General features: G+C 38.9%; 1 protein-coding gene across 1 annotated transcript in view; it reads left to right on the top strand.

Moving 5' to 3' along the window:
- The window catches only part of LOC116911550 (thrombospondin type-1 domain-containing protein 7B), an 852321-nt gene that overhangs the window by 507299 nt on the left and 319066 nt on the right, over positions 1-25956 (top strand). Inside the window, exons 11-12 of the mRNA XM_032915540.1 lie at positions 17935-18064; positions 25440-25543. Of these exons, the coding sequence (XP_032771431.1) occupies positions 17935-18064; positions 25440-25543 (234 nt within the window). The remainder of the gene's footprint in view (positions 1-17934; positions 18065-25439; positions 25544-25956) is intronic.

Here is a 25956-nt window from a genome sequence, read left to right as displayed (position 1 = left end):
TCAGCTCTTTCAATCCTTTCTCTAATTCTTCCAAAGGGGGTCCTATTCTCAGTTCAGTGTTTTGCTGCTAGCATTTGACTCTGTATTTGACATGTTCTGACCGTGTCTCTCAGGAGAGATCTATATATGGTTCCTATCAGCATGTACTTCTTAGCTTCATCCATTTTATCTAGTTTTAGTGGATATATATGTTTGTGTATATGTACACACAGCAGAATGTTGGGCAGGCTCTGAATGGCCATTCCTTCAATCTCTGCTCCGTATCACCTCCTATGGATACTTTTGTTCCCCCTTTCAGGAAGAAGTGAAGTATCTGTATTTTGGTCATCCTTCTTCTTGAACTTCCTGTGGTCTGTGGATTGCATCTTGGGTAATTCAAGCTTTGGGGCTAATATCCACTTATCTGTCAGTGCGTACCATGTATGTTTCTCCGGGACTGGGTTACCTCAATAAGGATGATATTTTCCAGTTCAATTGATTTGCCTACGAATTTCATGAACTCATTGTTTTTGATAAATGAGTATTACTCCATTGTGTATGTACCAAATTTTCTGTATCCATTCCTCTGTTGTAGGCATCTGGATTTTTTCCAACTGCTGGTTATTATAAATATGCTCCTATGAACATAATGGAACATGTGTGTTTGTTGTATATCGGAGCATCATTTGGGTATATACCCAGGAGAAGTATAGCTGGGTCTTCAGGTAGTGCAATGTCCAAGATTCTAGGAACCTCTAGACTGATTTCCAGAGTGACTTTACCAGTTTGCAATCCCACCAACAATGGAGGAGTATTCCTCTTTCTCCACATTCTCCCCACCCTCTGTTGTCAACTGAGTTTTTGAACTTAGCCATTCTGACTGATTTGAGGTAAAATCCAAGGGTTGTTTTGATTTGCATCTCCCTGATGACTAAGGATATTGAACATTTCTTTATGTATTTCTCAACCATTCAATATTCCTCAGCTGAGAATTGTTTGTATAGCTCTGAACCTCATTTTTAATAGGGTTATTTGTCTCCCTGAGGTCTAACTTTTTGAGTTATTTGTATGTTTTGGAAATTAGCCTTCTATCAGATGTAGGATTTGTAAAAATATTTTCCCAATCTGTGGGTTGCCATTTTGTCCTAATGACAGTGTACTTTGCCTTACAGAAGCTTTGCAGCTTTATGAGGTCCGATTTGTCGATTCTTGATCTTAGAGCATAAGCCATTGGTATTCTGTTCAGGAAAATCTCCTCAAGGCCCATGTGATTGAGACCCTTCCCCACTTTTTCTTCTGTTAGTTTGAATGTATCTGGTTTGATGTGGAGGTCCTTGATGCACTTGGATGTAAGCTTTGTACAGGGCTAGAGGAATGAATAAATTTGCATTCTTCTACATGCTGATCTCCAGTTGAATCAGCTCCATTTGTTGAAAATGTTATCTTTTTTCCATTGGATGGTTTTAGCTCTTTTGTCCAAGATCAAGTGACCATAGGTGTGTGGGTTCATTTCTGGGTCTTCAATTCTATTCCACAGATCTACCTGCCTTTCATTGTACCAATACCATACAGTTTTTATCACTATTGCTCTGTAATACTGCTTGAGGTCAGGGATGGTGATTCCCATAGAAGTTCTTTTATGGTTGAGGATAGTTTTTGCTATCCTGAGTTTTTTGTTATTTCCAAATGAATTTGCAAATTGATCTTTCTACCTCTATGAAGAAATAAGTTGGAATTTTGATGGGGATTGCATTGAATCTATAGATTGTTTTAGGCAAAATGGCCACTTTTACTATATTAATCCTGCCAATCCATGAACATGGAAGGACTTTCCATCTTCTGAGTTCTTGTCATACAGATCTTTCACTTGCTTGGTGAGACTCACACTGAGGTATTTTATGTTATTTAGGACTATTGTGAAGGGTGTCATTTCCTAATTTCTGTCTCAGCCTGTTGATCCTTTGAGTAGAGGAAGGCTATGGATTTGTTTGAGTTAATTTCATACCCAGCCACTTTGCTGAAATTGTTTATCAGGCTTAGTATTTCTCTAGTGGAACTTTTGGAGTCACTTAAGTATACTATCATATCATCTGCAAATAGTGATACTTCATCTTTTTCCTTTCAAATTTATATCCCTTTGATTTTGTTGTTGTTGTTGTTGTTGTTGTTGTTGTTGTTGTTTTTGTTGTTGTCTGATTGCTCTGGCTAGGACTTTGAGTACTATATTGAATAAATAGGGAGAGAGTGGGCAGCATTGTCAAGTCCCTGATATTAGTGGGATTCCTTCAAGATTCCCTCAATTTGGTTTAATGTTGTCTACTGGTTTGCTGTATATGGCTTTTACTATGGTTAAGTATGGACCTTGAATTCCTAATCTTTCCAGGACTTTTATCATGAAGGGTTATTGAATTGTGTCAAATGCTTTCTCAGCATCTAATGAGATAATCATGTGGTTTTTATCTTTCAATTTGTTTATATAGTAGATTATATTGATGGTTTTCCGTATATCCCTGCATACCTGGGATGAAGCCTACTTGATCATAATGAATGATAGTTTTGCTGTGTTCTTGGATTCGGTTTGCAAGAATTTTATTGAGTATTTTTGCATCGATATTCATAAGGGAGATTGGTCTGAAGTTCTCATTCTTCGTTGGGTCTTTGTGTGCTTTAGGTATGAGCATAAATGTGGCTTCATAGAAGGAATTTGGTAGTGCTCCATCTGTTTCTATTTTGTGGAATAGTTTGGATAGTATTAGTATGAGTCTTTCTTTGAAGGTCTGATAGAATTCTGCTCTAAATCCATTTGGTTCTGAGCTCTTTTTGGTTGGGAGACTTTACTGCTTCTTCTTTAGGAGTTATGGGGCTGTTTAGATGGTTTATCTGATTCTGATTTAACTTTGGTACCTGGTATTTGTCTAGAAAACTGTCCATTTCCTCCAGATTTTTTGAGTTTTGTTGAATATAGGCTTTTGTAGTAGGATCTGATTTTTTTTTTAATTTCCTCGGATTCTGTTGTTATGTCTACCTTTACATTTCTGATTTTTTTTTTAAAATTTGGATACTGTCTCTGTGTCCTCTGGTTAGTCTGGCTAAGGGTTTATCTATATTGTTGATTTTCACAAAGAACCAGCTCCTGGTTTTATTGATTCTTTCTATAGCCCTTTTTGTTTCCACTTGGTTGATGTCAGTCCTGAGTTTGACTATTTCCTGCCTTCTACTCCTGTTGGATGTATTTGATTTTTTTTTGTTGTTGTTGTTGTTCTAGAGCTTTAAGTGTGATGTCAAACTGTTAATATATGGTCTCTCTCCTGTTTCTTTTTGAAGGCACTCAGAGCTATGAGTTTTCCTCTTAGCACTGCTTTCATTGTGTCCCTTACGTTTGGGTATGTTGTACCTTCATTTTCATTAAATTCTAAAAAGTCTTTGATTTCCTTCTTTCTTTAATTTCTTTCTTGACCAAGTTATCATTGAGTAGAGCATTGTTCAACTTCCATGTACATGTGAGCTTTCTGTCATTTTTGTTGTTATGGAAGACCAGCCTTAGTCCGGGGTGATATGACAGGATGCATGGGATTATTTCAATCTTCTTTTATCTGTTAAGGCCTGTTTTGTGACTGACTATATGGTCAATTTTTGAGAAGGTACCATCAGGTGCTGAGAAGAAGTTACATTCTTTTGTTTTAGGATGAGATGTTCTATAAATATCTGTTAAATCCACTTGTTTAATTTCTGTTCCATGATCTGTCCATTGATGAGAGTAGGGTGTTGATATCTCCTACTAATATTGTGTGAGGTGCAATATGTGCTTTGAACTTTAGTAAGGGTTTTTTTTAATGAATGTAAGTGACCTTACATTTTGAGCATAGATATTTAGGATTGAGCATTCATCTTGGTGGATTTTTCCTTTGATGAATATGAAGTGTCCTTCCTTATCTTTTTCGATGACTTTTGGTTGAAAGTCAATTTTATTCGATTGGTTTTATCCAGATTGGTTCTTTGGACCATTTGCTTGGAATGTTCTTTTCCAGTCTTTTATTCTGTGGCACTGTCTTTGTCTCTGAGACGTGGTTCCTGTATGCAGCAAAATGCTGGGTCCTCTTTATATCCAGTCCGTTAGTCTGTCTTTTTATTGGGGAATTGAGTCCATTGATGTTAAGATATATTAAGTAATAGTGTTTGTTGTTTTCTGGTATTTTTGTTGTTAGAGGTGGAATTATGTTTGTGTGTCTCTCTTCTTTTGTTTCATTGCAAGATTACTTTCTTGCTTTTTCTAGGGTGTATCTTCCCTCCTTGTGTTGGAGTTTTCCATCTATTATCCTTTGTAGAACTGGATTTGTAGAAAGATACTATGTAAATTTGGTTTTGTCATGGAGTATGTGGGACCAGTTGGTTTCTCCATCTATGTTAATTGTGAGTTTTTCTGGATATAATAGCCTTGGCTGACATTTGTATTCTCTTAGGGTCTGTATGACATTTGCCCAGGATCTTCTGACTTGGATAGTCTCTGGTGAGAAGTCTGGTGTAATTCTGATAGGTCTGCCTTTATATGTTACTTGACCTTTTCCCCTTACTGCTTTTAATATTCTTTCTTTGCTTTGTACATTTGGTGTTTTGACTACTATGTGACGGGAGGAGTTTCTTTTCTGGTCCAATCTATTTGGAGTTCTGTAGGCTTCTTGTATGTTTATGGTATCTCTTTCTTTAGGTTAGGGAAGTTTTCTTCTATGATTTTGTTGAAGATATTTACTGGCCCTTTAAGTTGGGAGTCTTCACTCTCTTCTATACACAGTATCCTTAGGTTTGATCTTCTCACTGTGTCATGGATTCCCTGGATGTTTAGAGTTAAGAGCTTTTTGCCTTTTACATTTTCTCTGATTGTTGTGTTGATGATTTCCACAGAATCATTTGCCCCTGAGATTTTTCTCTTCTATCTCTTGTATTCTGTTGGTGATGCTTGCATCTATGATTCCTCACCTTTTTCCTAGGTTTTCTATCTCCAGGGTTGACTCCCTTTATGCTTTCTTTATTGTTTCTACTTCCATTTGTTAAATCCTGGATGGAGCTGTTCAATTCCTTCACCTGTTTGGTTGTGTCTTCCTGTAATTCTTTAAGGGATTTTTGTGTTTCCTCTGTAAGGGCTTCTACTTGTTTACTTGTGTTGTCCTGTAGTTCTTTAACGGAGTTATTTATGTCCTTCTTAAAGTCATCTATCATTATCATAAGATGTGATTTTAAATCCAAATCTTGCTTTTCTGGTGTGTTTTGATATCCAGTATTTGCTTTGGAGAACTGGGCTCTGATGATGCCAAGTAATCTTGGCTTCTATTGCATAGGTTCCTGTGCTTGCCTCTAGCCATCGGGCTGTCTCTGGTGTCTCAGCTTTTCTTGCTGTCTCTGACAGTGGTTTGACCCTTATATAGGCCTGTGTGTCAGCACTCCTATAGACTTGATTTCCTTCAGCTCGATCGTGGAATGGAGAGCTGCTCCTTGGTTTGTGTGACCTGAAGCCTCCAGGTGGGTTGCTTGATGTAGAAGAGTTGTTCTTACCTCTGCTCTCAGGTGTGTAGGCACTCCTGGTGACTGTCTTTCAGCTCTTGGAGCAGGCAGATACTGGAAGGGTCCTGCCCCTGACAGCTCCTAGGTCCCAGTGCCCAGAGGGCATAGATAGTATTAGGTGATTTCCTCTTGTGCCAGAAATTTGGGCAGAAAGTAGTTGTTTCCTCTAAGTTCTCTGGATTGTCTGCACTTCTGAGGGTCCAGCTTTCTCCCCCACAGGATTTGGGTACAGGGAGCTGTGGGTCCAGTTCAGTTCAGGTCTGAACGCAGGCAGAAAACAGCAGGTTGCTATTGCTGACTGCTCCAACACTGCTGTGTCCAGAGGCCACTATTCAGTTTCCTCTTGAGCCAGCAATGAGAACAGAAGTGGCAGTCTCCCCTGAGATTTCTGGATTGTCTCCACTTCTGGGAGTTTATCTCTCTCCCCCACAGGATTTGGGTGCAAGGAGCTGTGGGACCAGTTTTCAGTTCAGTTCAGCCAGCAGCATGATATTTTCTAGTTCCTTACACTTCTGGCAAATTTTATGATGTCATTGTTTTCAATAGGTGAGTAGTATTCCGATAGATGAGTAATATTCCATTATGTAAATGAACCACATTTTCTTTATCCATTCTTTGGTTGAGGGACGTCTAGTTTATTTCCAGTTTCTGGCTATTACTAATAAAGCTACCATAAATGTAAATGTGCAAGGGTTCTTGTTTTATGTCCCTTTGGGTAGATACCCAAAAGTGGTAAAGCTGGGTCTTTTGGAATATCAAGGTGGGTAATGGTGTTAAAGATTTCTTTAAGTGATTCTCTCCAACTTTAGATCGCTCTGTTGAGAACTCTATGCTTAGATCTGTATTCCATTTTTAATTTGAGTATTTTGTTTATTGATAACTAGTTTCTTGACTTCTTTATATATTTTGGATATCAGCTCACTGTCAGATGAGGGATTGATGAAGAACTTTTCTCATTCTATATGCTGCCATTTTGTCCCATTGATAGTGTCCTTTGCTTTACAGAACCTTTTCAGTTTGGGAGGTCCCCTTTATTAATTGTTGGTCTTAATACCTATGTAATAGGTGTTCTGTTTAGGAAGTTGTCTCCTTTGTCAATGTATTCAAGGCTATTTCCCTCTTTCTTGTCTATCTAGTTTAATATACTTGGTTATATGTTGAGGTCTTTGTTCCACTTGGACTTGAGTTTTGTGCAGGGTGATAAATACAGATGTATTTTTTATTCTTCTACTTGCTGACATCCTGTTAGACTAGTGCCATTTGTTGAACATGCTTTCTTTTTTCCATTGTATAATTTTGGCTTCTTTGTCAAAAAACACTTAAGTGTCCATAGGTGTGGAGGTTTACTCCTGTGTCTTTGCTTCTAATATATTGACCAACCTATCTAATTTTATGCCAGTAAAAATCCACAGAATCAACTAAACTGGTCTCACAGGTGCTCACAGTGACTGAACCACCAAACAGGGAGCCTATATAGTACTGATGTAGGCCCTCTGAACATATATGTTCCAGTTGTACAGCTTGGTATTCTTGTGATAATCCCATGAGTGGGGTCAGTCTCTATTCTCTGACTCTTTTGCATGTATCTGCTACCCTTTCTTCCTCCTGGGGTTGCCTTATCTAGGTACCTAGCCTTAATATCACTTGATATGCCATGAGTAGTTAATATCCATGGGAGGCTTTCCCCTTTCCAAAGAGAAGCAGAAGAGTGGAGGAGGTGGGAGGAGAAAAGGAGACCTGGGAGGAGAGAAGAGAGAGGAAATTTTGGATAAGATATAAAATATATAAACAGATAAGTGATAGACAGATAAATGATGATAGATGATAGAGAGATCATACATACATACATACATACATACATACATACATATATACATGCTGTAGAATTTCCCACTTGTGGCATCACCTCAGTACTCACGAACTTTCAAATTTTGAAACATTTTTATTTTCATGACAGAAGTTCACCCCATGCCTAATTATTATGCTTCAGGGCCTCATTAATGAGATATTCCTTCCCTTTAAGGCACTAAAAGATAATTTCCCGAAGTAAAATTGTCAGATACCAATACTTCATGAGTAGCTACAAAAATAACTAAAATTCAATAAAAGCATATCATGTGCATACACATATCAAGAGTCTTTGTGTACCTTTTGATAAAACCTATGATGGAAAATGACAAACATCAATGTTTTGATTTCATAGCTGTTATCTTAACCTTCCCTGCTATTATCTCTCAAATAGAAATCATACTCCTATGACTTATATTTAATGTTCATGCTATTCCTGATACTTTGTGCTCAGTAGGCCAGTTTATATATGTATACATATCCTGAAAGGGAAATGGAAAAGCCACAATTTATAGAGCTGAGATACAATGGCTGATGGTAGCTTTCATGCACAGCAAACTTCATTAAAACAAATGGTCATGCAATCCACATCACCCTCCTGTGAGGAAAATGAATGGATTTAGAGGGCCAGGTTATCCAGAGTTTTCTGCTACCTATGCCTCTCTAAGCTACAGTTTTCCTTCTTCTATGATCTAGAAGCAGCACTGCATGCCATCTGTCCTTTAACACAGTCTCACACATAAACAGCATCCCTTTCTGCCCTCTAGGATATAAAGCATTACTAGTTATTGTAAAGAGTTTTCCTAAAGAGATATGTACTCTCGTATCCCTGACTAATGGTGTGGACAGCATCTTGAGTTTCTGTTCCAGAGGGCATGAAGGCCTCTATAACCCGTTTGTATGCAGCACAACATAGTGTTTTGGTCTTAATGCTGATGGAGGACAACATATTAGGAACCCAGTAACAGGCAGCTACTCTTCACCTCATCATATAAAATGAAAAGAGGTCAGGACGGGGACAGGGGATAGACAAATTTCTGTCACATCAGCACATGTTGACAAGAAAGAAAGACAAGTGAAACACATTGATATAAATGGCATTGTTAACTCCCTTGTTTCTAGTAGTCATTTCTAATTCTACCCATTACAACATACTTGGTTTGAGGGCAGGTTGCAGTTTTAGATGTGTTAAAAGCTGTGATGATTGACTCAATGTTTTTGTCCATGTGGCTTGGCTAATCATATCATATGTTCCGGTTCCTGTTTGACATGGTGAGTAAATAGAAAACTTTGCTGAAAGTGTGCAAAATCAGCTAGTCTCTCACCCTGAAAACTTTGCTTGTTTTTTAATATGACAATTTTTTTTTTTGGCTCCACACAGACATTCTGATTCAACTATTTGGGCCGATGAGTGAGGAGATTTGGAAAAGTGTCTCTTGAGATCCTAATGTGCAGCCACTCTTGGCAAACTACCTGAGATAAGAAAACCTTGATGAGGCATGGGTGACTTGAGAGATGATAGAGAGAGACCAAACTCAAGGACTGTCGCTACTGGATAGGGACTAGTTCTTTGAACTGTAGTTTAAACTGTAGGTGTTTTAAGAGCAGCTTGTTTTGGGGTGACTCATAACAGTGTGAGCAGGGGTGTCTCTGACTCTATCTGACTCTTGGGACCCTTTTCCTTCTGGGTTGCCATGCCCAGCCTTGATATAAGGGTTTGTGCCTAGTCTTAGTGTATCTTGTTATATCATGTTTGGTTGATATCCTTGGAAGGCTTTTCTCTTTTCTGATAGGAAATGGAGAAGTGGATCAGGGGTTTGGGGGTGGGGGAGAGTGAATGGTGGGGAAACTCTGGTAAGGATATAGTGTGTGAGAGAATGAAAAAAAAGGAGCAGCACTGGTCACAGATAGGAAGTAGAAGCAAATGGAGAAAGCCCCAGGACACTGAAAAATGTCTCTTAAGCTTTATCAAGTGGATGGCACTCACCAAAGAGAGAAAAATGTTTATTTGTCTTGACTCTTATCTTGCATAATTTATGCAAATATAAACATGAATTGCTCCCTCTGAAGAATATGTGAAAGTCTTATCCAGAAAACATTTTAAGCTCACAGGTTGGTTTCTTTCACATTTGCAAGATGCTTTAAATCCCATTTACTCAGACATTCCTAACAGCTGCCCTGTGAATTGACCAGGCAGTATTACCCACACAGGACAAGTAAGAAAATTGAAGCTCTGAGATGTTAAGTGCATTGCCCAAGGTCATCTAGTAACTCAGTAATGAACTGGGATTAGGCACCACAGCCCAGAGGTCCTGTCTGTTACCAGTACCATTGAATTTGGTTTCTGTTGCAAAGTGAATGATGATTATGAAATTTAAGAGTATAGGATGTGGGTTTTTTTTTTTTTCAGGCAGTGTTTCAAAGGGAAACTAATGCATGGATATGCTAAAACCTGTTTCCAACATTCCTAAAATGTTTGTCAGAAGAGTTTGGCTTAATTTTACCCATGTATAGATGGGTCTTTGGCTTCCTGTGTGTCTTGAGATTCTTCAAGGCCGTGCTTTTATGCTCTGCTCCAGCACTAAGCTGAACACAGAGGAACTACACGAAAACCTTTCTACATGCAGCAATGCTGCAACAGCTCACTCTTTAAAGACCACTTATGCCTCTATTTCTCCATGAAGAAAGAGACTACAAGGCTGGTGGCCTTTGAAAAATAGAGTTTATCTTATCATTTCTAAACTCATTTAAAACTTCTATAAAAGTACGTATAGAGAACATTTGCATTGTTATTTGCCCATTGAGCTTTTCTGCTGCAAAAAAAAAAATCATAATGTATGTATGTATATTCCAGTTTCTCACAGAGAGTTCAGCTGAGTGACCCACAGATGCCTGATAAATATTTATCAACAATGACAACATTGCAAGTGCTAAGTGCTTCCCTCTGAGATCTCGAGACTCCTGATAATCTGTTACTTAAATGGGAGAGGGACTATTACTAAATTCCTGCTTTTGTTCATTTTCTATGAAGGAAGCCAACTCTGACAGCTTCAAGAGCTGTGATGAAATGGGAAAGAGGGATCCTCTGGTGTATAATTAATTAGAGGAGAGAATGTACCTCACATGTGATGTAAAGAGTATGGGCTGCCTTACCTCACACCACAGTCTTTATCTACAACCTTGACCTGAAAGCTAGCTCCTTGACAGTCCAAGAGTGAGCTCCTTTCTTTCACACTAATGCACTCTGTTGATAGGCTGTTGATTCCCTTTCCCATGTAGCATTTATTTGGAATGCTTCTGTCATAAGCACACATCTGAAGTGTACTTTTCTTTCCCTTTAGTCTTTAATTTACTGATACATGAAAAAGAATTCCAGGGACATCAAACAGTACTTGCTATTTGGATGAGCTGCTTTCTCAAATGAAATCCTGTGGCAAAAATTAAGAATGCCCAGTTGGCCAGTTACCAGACCCAGTGAATAATTTGGGGAACAGCTATATAGAGTATCTTTCACATACACTTAAAATAAAATCCTGGGCTTCAGAAGAAACAACGTGTGTGTGTGTGTGTGTGTGTGTGTGTGTGTGTGTGTGTGTGTGTGTATACCATATTATATTATATTGTGTTATGTATTATGCTATTTTATATGAGTTATATTATAGTCAAATAGGTGGCACTGGTGATGGTGTTTGTCTGAGGAGTCAACATATTTATGCAAACTGAGGCACTTGTAAAAGCGAACCAGAAAACGATTGCAATTTAAGCCAAGATAGCAGCATTAACCAGAACCTCTTTCAACAAATATGGTGCTGATCGTCTCATCTCTTCCTCTTCATTTAAAGGGGAAGGCTTAGCTCTCTGGGAACATGAGGTAGGGAGAAGTTATTCATGGTGTCTTCTGCAAGCACACAAGAGGGAAAACAGATTAGTTTGTAACTTCCCTTTAACTTTTAGAAAACTACAGATGATTCATTATCGGAATGTTTTATTCACTTTGGTTTCTTTACTCTTACCTTACTTTTTTAATGAACTAAAATTACATTTTAAAAAAGTCACCATCCTGAGCAGCGTGCCTGTGCCTTCTATGCAGTTTCTCATGAAACCTTCACATCAATAAAGGACAAGATTATTTTTTCCAGTTTTACATCCAAGGTCTCATAGTTAGGGTTTCATTGCTGTGAAAAGACAACATGACCAAGGCAACTCTTGTAAAGGAAAACATTTGATTGGGGCTGGCTTATAATTTCAGAGGTTCCGTCCATTAAAGCACGGCAGCATGCTGGCAGACGTGGTGCTGGAGGAGCCAAGAGTTCTACATCTTGATCTTGATCTAAAGGCATTCAGGAGGCACCAGCCAATAGGAGGGTCTCTTCCACACTGGGTGGAGCTTGAGCACGAGGAGCCCTCGGAGTCTAACCATACGTGGACACACTTCCTCCAACGAGCCCACACCTCCTAATAGTGCCACTTACCACGTGTGAAACATAGTCAAAGCATCACACAGGGGAACTTGCAGTTAAAGGAAAGAGCTGAATTCTCGTAGCTACTGGGGTTTCCGAGGGGTAGCTGATGCAAGGTGCAGTTAAACATGGCTGCTTGTGAGAATATGAATCTTAAAATGTCACTGGGATCATGATTTTGGCTTCCATATTAGCTAGAGAGGAATTAGCAGCTTATTTCTTTTGGGGGATGGTACACTCTTTCTGTGAAGGTGAGTTGGCAGAAAAGGAAGGGTTCAAGGTCACCTGCTTGGAGGAGTCTCAGTGCCATGGAGCGCTGCAATCCTTGAGGTCTAGCAATAGTTGGGACATTTGAGATGCAAGGGGCAGCATTAGATGCCATTTGGAAAATCTGAATACTGCAGGTGGCATTACAATAATTACCCTGCTTTGCTAATAGGTGGCGATCCTGTTTTATTTTTGTATATATATTGGTCTCTAGGAGTCTCTCGCTGTGTGTGTTCAACTCCAACACTGGGTCACATATCTTCACCCCTGCTCTACTGTGCATGTTCCCCATGCACGGTGGCATGATCAACCAGCTATAAACTTAATGTCTATCTTTATTCTACAATTCTTGAATAACAATCCAGCATCAATGATCAAAGCTCCTGGCATTTAATCCAGTGTAATATTCTCTAGTTTACCTAGATGAAAAAACACACAGGTCATTTTTATATATCTATTTCTTTTGATTTTGTTGCCGTTAATGCAGGGGATTGGTGGTGCAGGCTCCCACTGTGACTCTATAAATATCCCTTAGTGTTTGGAACCCGCTCACATATTTCTATGTTAAATATAATTCCAATCTTTAAATTGTCATCTTTTCTAAATGTTATTTCTTCCCACTATAATTAATAACTTAAGCTTAATTATCCCTGATGGCTTAGTGATGACAGAACATGCATAAATCAAAACTGGATTTAAGTGAATTGTTTGTTAGCTACAATCATTCTTAAGCAATTGTTTATGTTTGCAAATGAGCACTTTAATTTATTGCTATTTTTCATAGGCCTAATGAGGTGGGAAATATCACTCACATTACTGACATGTAAGCCTTCTACAGATAGGTGGGCAGCTGAAGAACTATTTGAAAGGGAACATGAGACCATGAGCTGTGATTAGTATTCTTTCCTCTGGAATGTTCCCTCTTTTAATAGAAAGATCATAGACTTTATATGATCATAGATCATATGACCCTGCTCAAAATCATATACATTTCCTTCATTTAAATAAAGTGGACATTGTTTCTCACTCTATGACTATTTTACCTGAATGCTAATTGATTGTTTTTACCATAGAAACTATCTTTTTAAGTATACTACTGAATAGCCACTGGACATGGCTACCATTGTAATGTTTACTGATTTTGAACAATTCTATCTAGAAGTGAGCTGTGAAGGCAGTGTGTGTGTGTGTGTGTGTGTGTGTGTGTGTGTGTATATGTGTGTGTATGTGTGTGTATGTGTGTGTATGTGTGTGTGTGTGTGTGTGTGTGTGTGTGTGTGTATATGTGTGTATATGTGTGTGTATGTGTGTGTTTGTGTTGTGTGTGTGTGTGTGTGTGTGTGTGTGTGTGTATGATACAGGAGTGTGAATGAAATTCATTAAGCCCTGCTGTAGGTCTATCTTTGCCAGGTTTTCTCTTTGTCTCTATCCCTTTCTCCCTCCCGCCATCCCAAAACCCAAAACAGTTCTTTCATTGGGGTCGTTTGGAGGTTAAGGGGTGAATGGATTATAGACAGGAGTATGAGCAACTTACTAGTGACTATACCATGGAAGAAAAAGTCTCTCTTTTTGCTCCCTGCAAACCATTAACAGCCTGTATATCTCTAGGGAAAGGACAGACCTTTCCGTAAATCATTGACTATCTTCCTAGTGTTGTAAGGCAACAGCGCACATTTCTTCCCATTATCATTGATATTTCTTTGAAGTCTGCTGTGGTAACACCTGAGCACGTGCCATGTGGAGCCTAACACCTAACTATTGTAAGGAGATGGCAATTGAGAGGAAAATCCACTGAGACAGGAGGACTGTAATGGATGGAGACTACGTAGATGAAGATAGGAGTGAGGACTAGGGCTGGATCTATTGGTTAGTGAACGGCTAAATAAACACTAGAGGCCTGAAAATATATAAGCAAATATTTAAAACTGGAAAATTAGTGAAACTTCAAATTTCCATCATTTACAGCAGAAAGGACATGTTCTATTAAAGGTCAGACATCAGGAAGTATAGACAAAGGCAAATGATTTGGAAGTCATCACCACAAATTCAATATGGAAATAGAACAGTGAAAAGCGGGCCATCTGTAGAGGGAAGCAGAAGTAGGGGAGTTGTGGGTCGGTTGCTTTTCTCTATAAGTCTTTTTTATTAATGATATTTTTGAAAATCCATGTGCATACATAATTGCTACACACATTCTCTTTGTCCTTTTGTTTTGCTCCATTTAGTTTACTGGCGTTCTGAAAATTAACTTATTAGGCTGGGTAGGTCCATTACCTGTCCCATGTCTACCAATTAATTCCTTTGTCTCCTGTCCATGTCCCTTCTCCATTCTTCGTCTCTCCTAGGCTGTCCCCACTCACACTCCGTGCTTCCATACACGCATATGTCTCATTGAAGGCACTGTGGCTTCCTCTGTAAACTCCTCACACTGCCACATCTCAGTCTTTGCTCAACCTTCTTTCCAAGAGCTGAGACAGTTTTGTCCTTTGTGTTTTAGTTTTCCCATATAGCCTTCCAGGCTTTTCATGAACTACCTTTAGTTTCCTAAGCCAAAAACAAATGCTTTCTCTGTCTTCTGACCCTGCTCACTCTCCACAAGGCTTTTAACTACTGTGGTTATCTCTGGCTCCTTTTCTTCCTGTTTCATTGTAAATTCTGTTATATTAGAATTGTCTTTGTAAATCTAGTGCTGGTATTGTATCTTGAAAATCATAATTGAAGTTATTGGTAACAATGAAGCATAATAGACATTAGTGGTGGATGCGAAGGGCATCTGAACACTGCACTGAGTGACGTGTCCAAGGGAACACTGTCGTCTGTCTGTTGAGGTTCCTACTAATACCTCTCAGGAAAACGTTGAAGTACGCAACACTCTGTCCCCATTCTGTTTGATTCTCTTTCCCCAATATAATTATTATAAATACAAAATAACCTAATAAACTAATATCTATAAATTAGACAATATTAGAATTAATAATTTTTAAAAATTATATTTAATTGTTCATTTTAAAATCCAAAATCAGCTTTCCTCTCCTCCCAGTATGTGATTACACAAGTCCTCCTCCAATTCCTCCTTCCCCTTCTCTTTTGAAGGGGAAGCCCCCTCTGGGTGTCACACACACATACTATCCCTCTCCTGCTCATCAATTCACTACAAGATTGGATGCGTCCTCTCCCACTGAAGCCATACAAGGCTGCTCAGGTAGGGGTGTGGGCAAGAAACAGACTCAGGGACACCACTGCTCCAGGTGTTGGGGATCCCCATGAAAGAAAGCTGCCCATCTTCTACATATGTTCAAGAGGCCTAGGTCCAGCCACCAAGGGTTTAGGTTAGTTGACTCTGTTGGTCTCCCAATGGAGACCTCTTTGGGTCCTTCATTCTTTCTCCCAAATCTTTTGTAAGACTCCCTGAACTCCACTAATGTTTGAGTCTCTGCATCTCTTTCCATTAGGTGCTGGGTGGAGCTTCTCAGGACAGTTATGCTAGGCTCCTGTCTGCAAGCATAACAGAGAATCTTTAATAGTGTAAGGGATTGTTTTCTGGCTATGGGATGGGTCTTGACTTGGGGCAGTAATTGGTGGGTCATTCCCTCAGTCTTCACTCTATCTTTGTCCCTGCACATCGTGTAGAAAGTACACATTTTGGGTCAAAAGTTCCGTGCGTGGATTGTTGTTCTTATCCTTCCACTGGGAGTCTAGCCTGGCTAGAGGAAGTAGCTACTTCAGGATCCATATTCTCTCACTACTAGGAATCTCAGAGTAACCCCCATAGACCCTCTTGGGCCTTCCTAGGTCTCTGGTACATCCTAGATATTTCTCCTCAGAGCTGATCTTTCTCCTTTCTCCCCTGTTCTCTTTACAAATGATTTCCCCCATGCCATCCCACTCCCCTTTCTACCTGTTCTTCCACCCAGACCCCTCCTTCCATTGACCTCTGATATCTATTTTGTTTCCCTTTCTGAGAAAGATTCAACCATCCTCCCTTGGGCTCTTCTTGTTATTTGACTTCTTTGGGTCTGTTGATTATAGCATGGTTTTCCTGGACTTTATGGGTAATATCCATTTATAAATGAATATATACTGTGTATGTCCTTTGGTCTTTGAGTTACCTCACTCAGGATGATATTCTAGTTCTATCCATTTGCTTGTGAAATTCATGTTGTTCTTATTTTTTGTCCTCTTTAATCGTTTTTACTGAATATTTCATTTATTGACATTTCAAATGTTATCCCTGTTCCTGGTTTCCCCTCTGAAACCCTACTATCCCATCCTCTGTTCCCCTGCTTCTAAGAGGGTGCCCCACCACCTACCCACTGCCCCCCACCCTAACATTTCCCTACACTGGCACATCTAGCCTTCCCAGGACCAAGGGCCTCTTCTCCCATTGATGTACAACAAGACTATCCTCTACTACATGTGTGGCTTGCAGCCATAGGTCTCTCCATGTGTACTCTTTGTGTGGTGGTTTAGTCCCTGGGAGCTCTAAGGGAAGTGGGATCTGGTCGGTTGACATTGTTGTTCTTCCTATGAGGTTGCAAATGCCTTCAGCTCCTTCAGTCCTCTCTCTAACTCTTCCATTGTGGATCCTGTTCTCAATCCAGTGGCTGGCTGTGAGCATCAGCCTCTGTATTTGTCAGGCTCTGACAGCCTGACAGGACACAGCTATATTAGGCTCCTCTTCTGTCAGCAAGCACTTCTTGGCATCTGCAATAGTGTCTGGGTTTGGTGTCTGTATATAGGATGGATCCCCAAGTGAGGAAGTTTCTAATGGCATTTCCTTCAGTCTCTGCTACACATGTTGTCTCTGTATTTCCAGCCTTGAATATTGTGTTCCACCTTCCAAGAAGGACTGAAGCATCTACACTTTGGTCTTCCTTCTTCTTGAGCTTCATGAGGTCTATGAATTGTATCTTTGGTATTCCCAGCTTTTGGGAGGTCACTCACCTCTTCAGGTTGTCTTAGGCAGACCAGTTGGGGTGGTGGCCAGATATGGCTAGAATGGGTGGTCAGACAGGGTTCCAAGGGGGTTAATTTTGGGCTTCCAATGGTTTCCACCAGCAGGCAGGATGCTCTTAGGGTCCTGCAAGGCTCCTCTGACTAAGGAGCAAGCCGAGAGCTAGGCAATGAGGTTTATGCCACTTACTTCTGCAGGCTTTCCCAGGCCTAGAATTATTCATTGAAGATGAAGAGTTTCTACTGAATAGAGCAGCCTATAAAGAGAAACTTCGTATTGAAAAGGATGAACAATGGGAACCAGGACCTTCAGGTGCTGTTGAGCTGAAGGAGTGGATATGAGCTTCCCACCATGATATGATGTTCTTATATCACTCGAAATGTAAGATAGAAATATAAAAGATGTTTGGAGCTGGAGAGATGGCTCAACAGCTAAGAGTACTTGAAGGTCTTGCAAAGGGCCAAGTTTGGTTATTAGTACCCACATGGCGCTCACAGCTGTGTGTAACTAGAGATCCAAGGGTTGGATGCCCTTCCCAGGCACCCATCAGGCATTCATTTGGTTCATACATACACATGCAGGAAGATGCTCATATACAAAAATAAAAATAACATCAATCTTCTTCTAAAAGCTGTTTAAATTAAGATGCATTAAGACAGTGGAAACATTTGAATTTACAGTACCTCAGTGTGGAGCTTTTCCCACAGGAGAAAGATTGAGCACTCACTCCCAGCACTTGCAGCTTTCATCGTAGCTTCCCTTTACAAATATGCTTAGCTGGACTCTTTTTCACTTTCCTTCCAGATGCTATCTGGATTTGATCTGCATCGATGTAACAGGGGCTATATTTTTATTTCTCATTTCCTGCAGGAAATACCACAATAAAACAGTCCCGATACAGGATTATCATTCAGGAAGCAGCCAATGGAGGTCAAGAGTGCCCAGATACCTTATTTGAAGAAAGAGAGTGTGAAGATATCTCATTGTGCCCTACATACCGGTAATTAGTTCCTTTTGGATTATCATTAGACCTGAGCATAATTGTACCATATTTTCTTTCATGTATGGTTGCTTAGTGAAAATTTTAAGTTGTCACATTTTAAAACTTTAAATATTCGGTAATTTTCTTTTCTTTACTAGAATGTATTCATAAAAAAATGAAGAATGTGAATACCTAATTACCAAGAGAGTAAACCTGGAGCATGATTGATAAGTGAGCTACTGGAACGCTACCTCATCTGCAGTCAGATTTCTGGAGAATGATCCAGAGAGAGATAGAATGTGCTTTTATTTTTTTAATTTTTTATTATATATTTCTTTACTTACATTTCAAAGGTTATTCCCCTTCCCAGTTTGCTGTCCATAAGCCCCCCTACCCTACCCGATCCTCCCCCTTTATATCCCCCTTATTTCCCTCCCCCATATTCTCCTGCACTGAGGGTCCAACCTAGGCAGGAGCAAGGTCTTCCCCTTCCCCTGATGTCCCAATATGGCTATTCTCTGCTACATATGCAGTTAGAGCCCTGGGTCAGTCCATGTACAGTCTTTTGGAAGTGGTTTAGTCCCTGGGAGCTCTGGTTGGTTGGCATTGTTGTTCATATGGGTTGCAAGCTCCTTCAACTCTTTCAATACTTCCTCTAATTCCCCCCAAGGGGGTCCTATTCTCAGTTCGGTGGTTTGCTGCTAACATTGACCTCTGTATTGGACATGCTCTGGATGTGTCTCTAAGGAGAGATCTAAATCCAGTCCCTTCCCACATGTATTTTTTAGCTTCATCAATCTTATTTAGTTTTGGTGGCTGTATAGATATGGGACACATGTGTGTCAGGCTCTGAATGGCCATTCCTTTAGTCGCTGTTCTAAACTTTGCTTCCATATCCCCTCCTATGAATATTTCCCCCTTTTTTGCTTTTATGTAGATCATTACACACAGAGAGATAAAGACACACACACATGCATACCTATGCACACATATCACACACACACACACACACACACACACAGACAAAAGAACATACATACAGACACACAGGCAGACAGATGCACATATAAACAAGCACACATAGACCCAAACAAAACAGATACACACAAACATACCTATGTAGGCACATACACACCTGAAGACATGTAGATGCACACATATATACACACACAAACACATAAAAACATAGACACACAAATACATATGCAGAGTTACATACATATATGAATAGAAACAAGCCCATGTACACACAAGAAAATATAGACACAGGCATGTAGACACACAGACACACATGGAGACACATACACACATGAAGAAATACATAAAAACACATATAAATACACAAGTACATCTCCCAACAGGCATATGTACATAAACATACACAAACACCATATTCACATAGAGTACATACACATACATAAGCACACAAATACATATGTATCTGAACATAGATATGCACAAAGACACAAAGACACACATGCATACACATATACATACATATTCAGACACACATAGGCACGCACATGCAGACACATAAACTTACATATACAAACACAACACAAATGGTACAAAACAAACCCCACTACACTGTGAGCTATATACTTATTCTGTTGTTCTCATCTTAGAACTTTCAACAAGCCATTAAAAAACAAGCTGGGTACAGCAGCCTGCACCTGTAATCTAGCACTTGAAAGTCTGAGACAAAAGGGTCATGAATTCAAGACCATCCTGGGTTTATACTTATATAAAATCCTGTATCAAACAGCAAATCATATATGTTTATTAATCCATGTAATAATGTATTCTTAATAATATTTTTATTTATTCTTGATAAATTTGATCCCCATGTACAATGTATTTTTGATCATACCTATTACCACTCCCCTCTTTTTAATAAGAGAATAGGGATAACACTTAAACCTTTAATGTTCTCTCTATCCTCCTTTTTAGAAATTGGAAAGTACTGTTTATAAAACCATATCCAAGTTTCATTTTCAAGTTTTAACCTTCCATACTTTTGGAATTTGAAAGTTAGTTTGAAATTCAGTGATAACATTACCTTTAAACAATCTTAGTTTAAAAGAAGTCAATGATTTATGATAATAGCTCATGGTTTAAAAATCATATAGTTTTACCAACTCACTCAAAAATGTATTTTGTGAACTTATTTAATGTTTTATCCTGATAATTTTAGAAACTGTGTCTTAAAGCTGCAAGTCTTAAGGGATGATTTATTCAGGAATAATGTAGTCTCATTCCTTTTCCAAATAGAGCTCATTTTAGTACAATGTAAGTGCCACTGAGAAGTTCAGTCCTACTGTTCTGCCCATGCCTCACACCATCATCCTGATTCGATGGACAGTTTGGGGAGGATGTAGATAGTCACTGGGATCGGGTCCAGACTGCTCTTTGCTCCCATAACCATGGGGCCATTGTGTAATGACTGCCAGTAATCACCCTCTTGGGCTTTGGGTAAATATTGAAACTTCTATGTCCAGACAAGCACACATGTGGAGAGTCACCAAGTGAAAAACTCAGCCAAATAAAATATTATCAGACATTTTAATAAACCCAGAATCATTAAAATCAGCAGAAATCTCAAAAAAAAAAAAAAAAAAGACACCGGTGGAACTTGGTTTTCCTCAATCCTTGCTATTTGGTGACACTTCAATTTAACCCTTCGTGTTTGAACTCGTTTTCCTTATTTACCTCCTGCAATTTTTCCAGAAATCAGTTCTGCTGTATCCGGAACCTACTTTCTCATGTGCACTTCAAACTGTGTCCAAATTAACACAACTCTCTGATCCTTGTAAAAAAGAAAAGAAAAAGAGAGAGAGAGAGAGAGAGAGAGAGAGAGAGGGAGGGAAAGAGGGAGGAAGGAAGGAAGGAAGGAAGGAAGGAAGGAAGAAAGAAAGAAAGAAAGAAAGAAAGAAAGAAAGAAAGAAAGAAAGAAAGAAAGAAAGAAAGAAAGAAAGGAAGGAAAAGAAAAACTTGTAATGTTGATCACTGTGGTTCCAGCTAGATTTGGCTATGTGAAGTTATCCTAAACATATAAGTTTAGGTGGTTTTTGTGTTGTTTTGTTTGTTTGTTTTTTTTTATCATTATCTTCTAGTTCATTCTTTTAACTGGATTAAGGTCACATGTCCAAATTCACCAAATTAGAATGGAAATGAAATGCCCACCTAGGTTGTCCTGCATAATTCAGTACATCAAATTAGAGATTAAAGAGAAAAGAGTATTATGACATTAATCTTTATACAGAATTGACTATGACAAGTAACCAAGAACCAAGGATCAAGTAACCAGAATGTTCTGGACTCAGGCTGCAAAGAATGAATTATAGTTTATAATCTCAGTTTGAGAGCTTATCAAAGACACTCTTAAAAACTCCTTCCATCTCATTCTGTCTGCACAGCTCACTAACAGACATGAATACTCTGATATTCATGTTCATCTGAGATGCCTGTGTAAACATAGCCTTAGGAATGCACATAAATCATAATGAATAATACACCATGATCCAAAAGGTGGGACGTGAGCCCATAGCCACCTTAGATACTGTGGAAGTGACTATATTGAGGGAGTGTATGGATAAATGAAGTGAATTCATTGCTTTAGAACTTAATAGCTGTATTACAGAGCAATAGTGATAAAAACTGCATGGTATTGGTACAAAGACAGACAGATAGACCAATGGAACAGAATTGAAGACCCAGAAATGAACCCACACACCTATGGTCACTTGATTATTGACAAAGGAGCCAAAACCATCCAATGAAAAAAAAGATAGCATTTTCAGCAAATGGTGCTGGTTCAACTGGAGGTCAGCATGTAGAAGAATGCAGATCGATCCATTCTTATCATCCTGTACAAAGCTTAAGACCAAGTGGATCAAGGACCTCCACATCAAACCAGACACACTCAAACTAATAGAAGAAAAACTAGGGAAGCATCTGGAACACATGGGCACTGGAAAAAGTTTCCTGAACAAAACACCAATGGCTTATGCTCTAAGATCAAGAATCGACAAATGGGATCTCATAAAACTGCAAAGCTTCTGTAAGGCAAAGGACACTGTGGTTAGGACAAAACAGCAAGCAACAGATTGGAAAAAGATCTTTACAAATCCTACAACTTATAGAGGGCTTATATCCAAAATATACAAAGAACTTAAGAAGTTAGACCGCAGGGAGACAAATAACCCTATTAAAAAATGGGATTCAGAGCTAAACAAAGAATTCACAGCTGAGGAATGCGGAATGGCTGAGAAACACCTAAAGAAATGTTCAACATCTTTAGCCATAAGGGAAATGCAAATCAAAACAACCCTGAGATTCCACCTCACACCAGTCAAAATGGCTAAGATCAAAAACTCAAATGACAGCAGATGCTGGCAAGGATGTGGAGAAAGAGGAACACTCCTCCATCGTTGGTAGGATTGCAGATTGGTACAACCATTCTGGAAATCAGTCTGGAGGTTCCTCAGAAAATTGGACATTGAACTACCTGAGGACCCAGCTATACCTCTCTTAGGCATATACCCAAAAGATGCCCCAACATATAACAAAGACACATGCTCCACTATGTTCATAGCAGCCTTATTTATAATAGCCAGAAGCCGGAAAGAACCCAGATACCCTTCAACAGAGGAATAGATACAGAAAATGTGGTACATCTACACAATGGAATACTACTCAGCTATCAAAAACAATGATGTTATGAATTTCATAGGTAAATGGATGAAACTGGAAAATATCATCCTGAGTGAGGTAACCCAATCACAGAAAAACACACATGGTATGCACTCAATGATAAGTGGATATTAGCCCAAATGCTTGAATTACCATAGATGCACAAAACACATGACATTCAAGAAGGATGACCAAAATGTGAATGCTTTATTCCTTCTTTAAAAAGGGAACAAGAATACCCTTCAGAGGGGATAGGCAGGCAAGTTTAGAACAGAGGCAGAAGGAACACCCATTCAGAACCTGCCGCACATGTGACCCATACATATACAGCCACCAAACTAGATAAGATGGATGAAGCAAAGAAGTGCAGGCTGACAGGAACCGCATGTAGATCTCTCCTGAGAGACATAGCCAGAATACAGCAAATACAGAGGCGAATGCCAGCAGCAAACCACTGAACTGAGAACGGGACCCCCATTGAAGGAATAAGAGAAAGAACTGAAAGAGCTTGAAGAGGCTTGAGACCCCATATGAACAACAATGCCAACCAACCAGAGCTTGCGGGGACTAAGCCACTACCTAAAGACTAGACATGGACTGACCCTGGGCTCCAACCTCATAGGTAGCAATGAATAGTCTAGTAATATCACCAGTGGCAGGGGAAGCCCTTGGTCCTGCTAAGTCTGAACCCCCAGTGAACGTGATTGTCGGGGGGAGTGTGGTAATGGGGGGAGGATGGGGATGGGAACACCTATATAGAAGGGGACGGGGAGGGCTTAGGGGGATGTTGGCCTGGAAACCGGGAAAGGGAATAACAATCAAAATGTAAATAAGAAATACCCAATTAATAAAGATGGAGGAAAAAAAAGAAAAAGAATAAAGTCTACTATATAAGTAACTGGGGAAAAAAGAAGTTAATAGCTGATTTAATTAATATTTGATCATGACATGCTTTCTTTTTGTGTCCTGTTTTTCAACCAAACTTGGTAGTCATTCTCATTAAACAAGCCACTTAAAGGTGATCAATGATATTTTTACGTTACTGGTGATATTTTTATACATAGCTCATAAAGTGTGGACCAGGAGATAAAGTATCAGAGTTTGTGGCTTATATGAAACAGGCTATAAAAGCACAGTAACTGAAAGAACAGAAAGCACCATTAGACTTTGGCCCTTGAGTTTTCTGGAATACTGTGCAGAAATAATTTTAAGAACAAAAGCCACCCTCTCTGTGACAAAAATAGACACTTTTATTAACCTGAAGAAGATAACCAGAGAGAAGCCAGGTGACTTCCTCAGAGACCATTTCCTCAGAGGAAAGCAAGTCTCATCTCGTAACATCCATTGTTCTTCCCTAAGATGAACTTGGGGGTAAGGTCTGTCCCTAGAGTCATCTTTTGCATTTCATTGTATGACTGATGGAACTGGTAGAGTTATATCTGAATCCTAGAAGTACTATATTAAAAAAAAAAACAGAAGCAAAAATCCAGGGGCGAAAGTTTTCACCCTAAGATTTTAGGAGTTCAAACTTTGAATCATTTATGTTTTGGTGGAACACAAGGATTATTTTCTTTTTCTCTTTATATTTATTTTTTAATGATTGTAAATGAACAAGGTGATCTGTGTATATTGAGCTTCTTTTTACAGTTTTTTTGTATAAACTAAGATTCACATATAAAATATTCAAACTCCCAGAATAAGAATTGCAACTTTAATCATGAATCTGAGTTGGACAGTGGAGTCAATTGTTATTGTCCCCAGCACTTGCTAGGGGTGGATTTTTATTATTTATTTATTTATTTATTGTAACACATGCATACATTTGCACATGCATATATATATATATGTATATATACATATATACTGATATATGCACACATATGAATGTATATATAGATATAGACACATACACATATATGTGTGTGTGTATATATATACATATACATATATATATATATATCTTTTTCCTACATATATCTGTTTAAGGATGACTATTTGGTATTTGACAAACTGTCATGAGGTTTGTCTCTATACAAAAATTTCTCTTCCTCTTTCGACAGCCATTAATTTCCTAGAGTTCTTCATACAGTATTAGGACCTTTGAGTTGTTATAAATTTGTATTGTCATGCCAACTGATGTGGTCATTATGCAAGTTTTGTTGAGAGTGTTATATTGTTCTGAGATTCCTTAAGTGCATCATCCCTGTCATATATGGAAGTTATTGTTGCAATGCAGATGTCATGATTGTTTAACTGTTAGAATCTTCTGTCTCCTGTTTCATGGTATTCCCTGAACTGTATGTATAGAGTCGCATTGCAGATGTGTCTGTTGGAGTTGAGCATGCTATGGTCTGCTGTTCTTTTTATTCGGAGCTATTGTGCTTCTTCAGTAGTCCCAATTTTCTGCAGAGAAAAATTCTTTCATCGAGAGTAAGAACTACATTTATCCAAGGGTATAAAGATAAGATTTTAGAATACAGTTAGAAATGATACCAGTCTAGAAAAGTAGGAGTAGTAGGTTCTTCTCTGGGGTCTATGTCCTTACTTCCATGGGCAGCTGACAAGGCGTATAGTACCAAACATGGTTTGTTTCAAGTCTAAGCTGATGGAACTCTGGTCTTTTCTATTTCTGCATTTCTAAGTCAAGTGTTGCATGTACCTCCTCTGCATGTGTTATGCTAAAAGTTCTCTTCTGTCCCAGGTGGAAGCCACAGAAATGGAGCCCTTGTATCCTGGTTCCAGAGTCTATCAGGCAGGGGAGAACAGGCACCAGTGAGGCATGTGGGAAGGGGCTGCAGACAAGAGGTAAGCAGGGTTTTAAATAGCTGCACGTTCATGCATGGTTTAAAGTTATGTTCCTATGTACTTGGTTGTCCATATTTGAGCAAGTTGTGATATTTCTGGATTGATCTATTTATATTCATCACTAAATTTACTCTTGGCATTAGTAAGTGCTGTTAGTTAAATATCATCATTTAAACATAACCTTTCTCTGCACCTCAGTAATAAAGCAAAAATAAATAATAATAAATATATCTCAATTATAATTGACCTCAATGTCTATATTGTGAATATATGTCGGATATCAGCCAAGATGTTGAGAATATGCCAAAATTAGATCTGAAAGTACACATTACACTTTGTTTACATTACATGTTTAGGTGCTGATTAAATATATGAATGAAAACAAGTGAGTAAATTGACTTATCTTAATGATC

The sequence above is a fragment of the Rattus rattus genome, chromosome 10, assembly GCF_011064425.1.
Source record: "Rattus rattus isolate New Zealand chromosome 10, Rrattus_CSIRO_v1, whole genome shotgun sequence".
NCBI lineage: Eukaryota > Metazoa > Chordata > Mammalia > Rodentia > Muridae > Rattus > Rattus rattus.
This window is presented reverse-complemented; position numbering and strand designations above follow the sequence as displayed.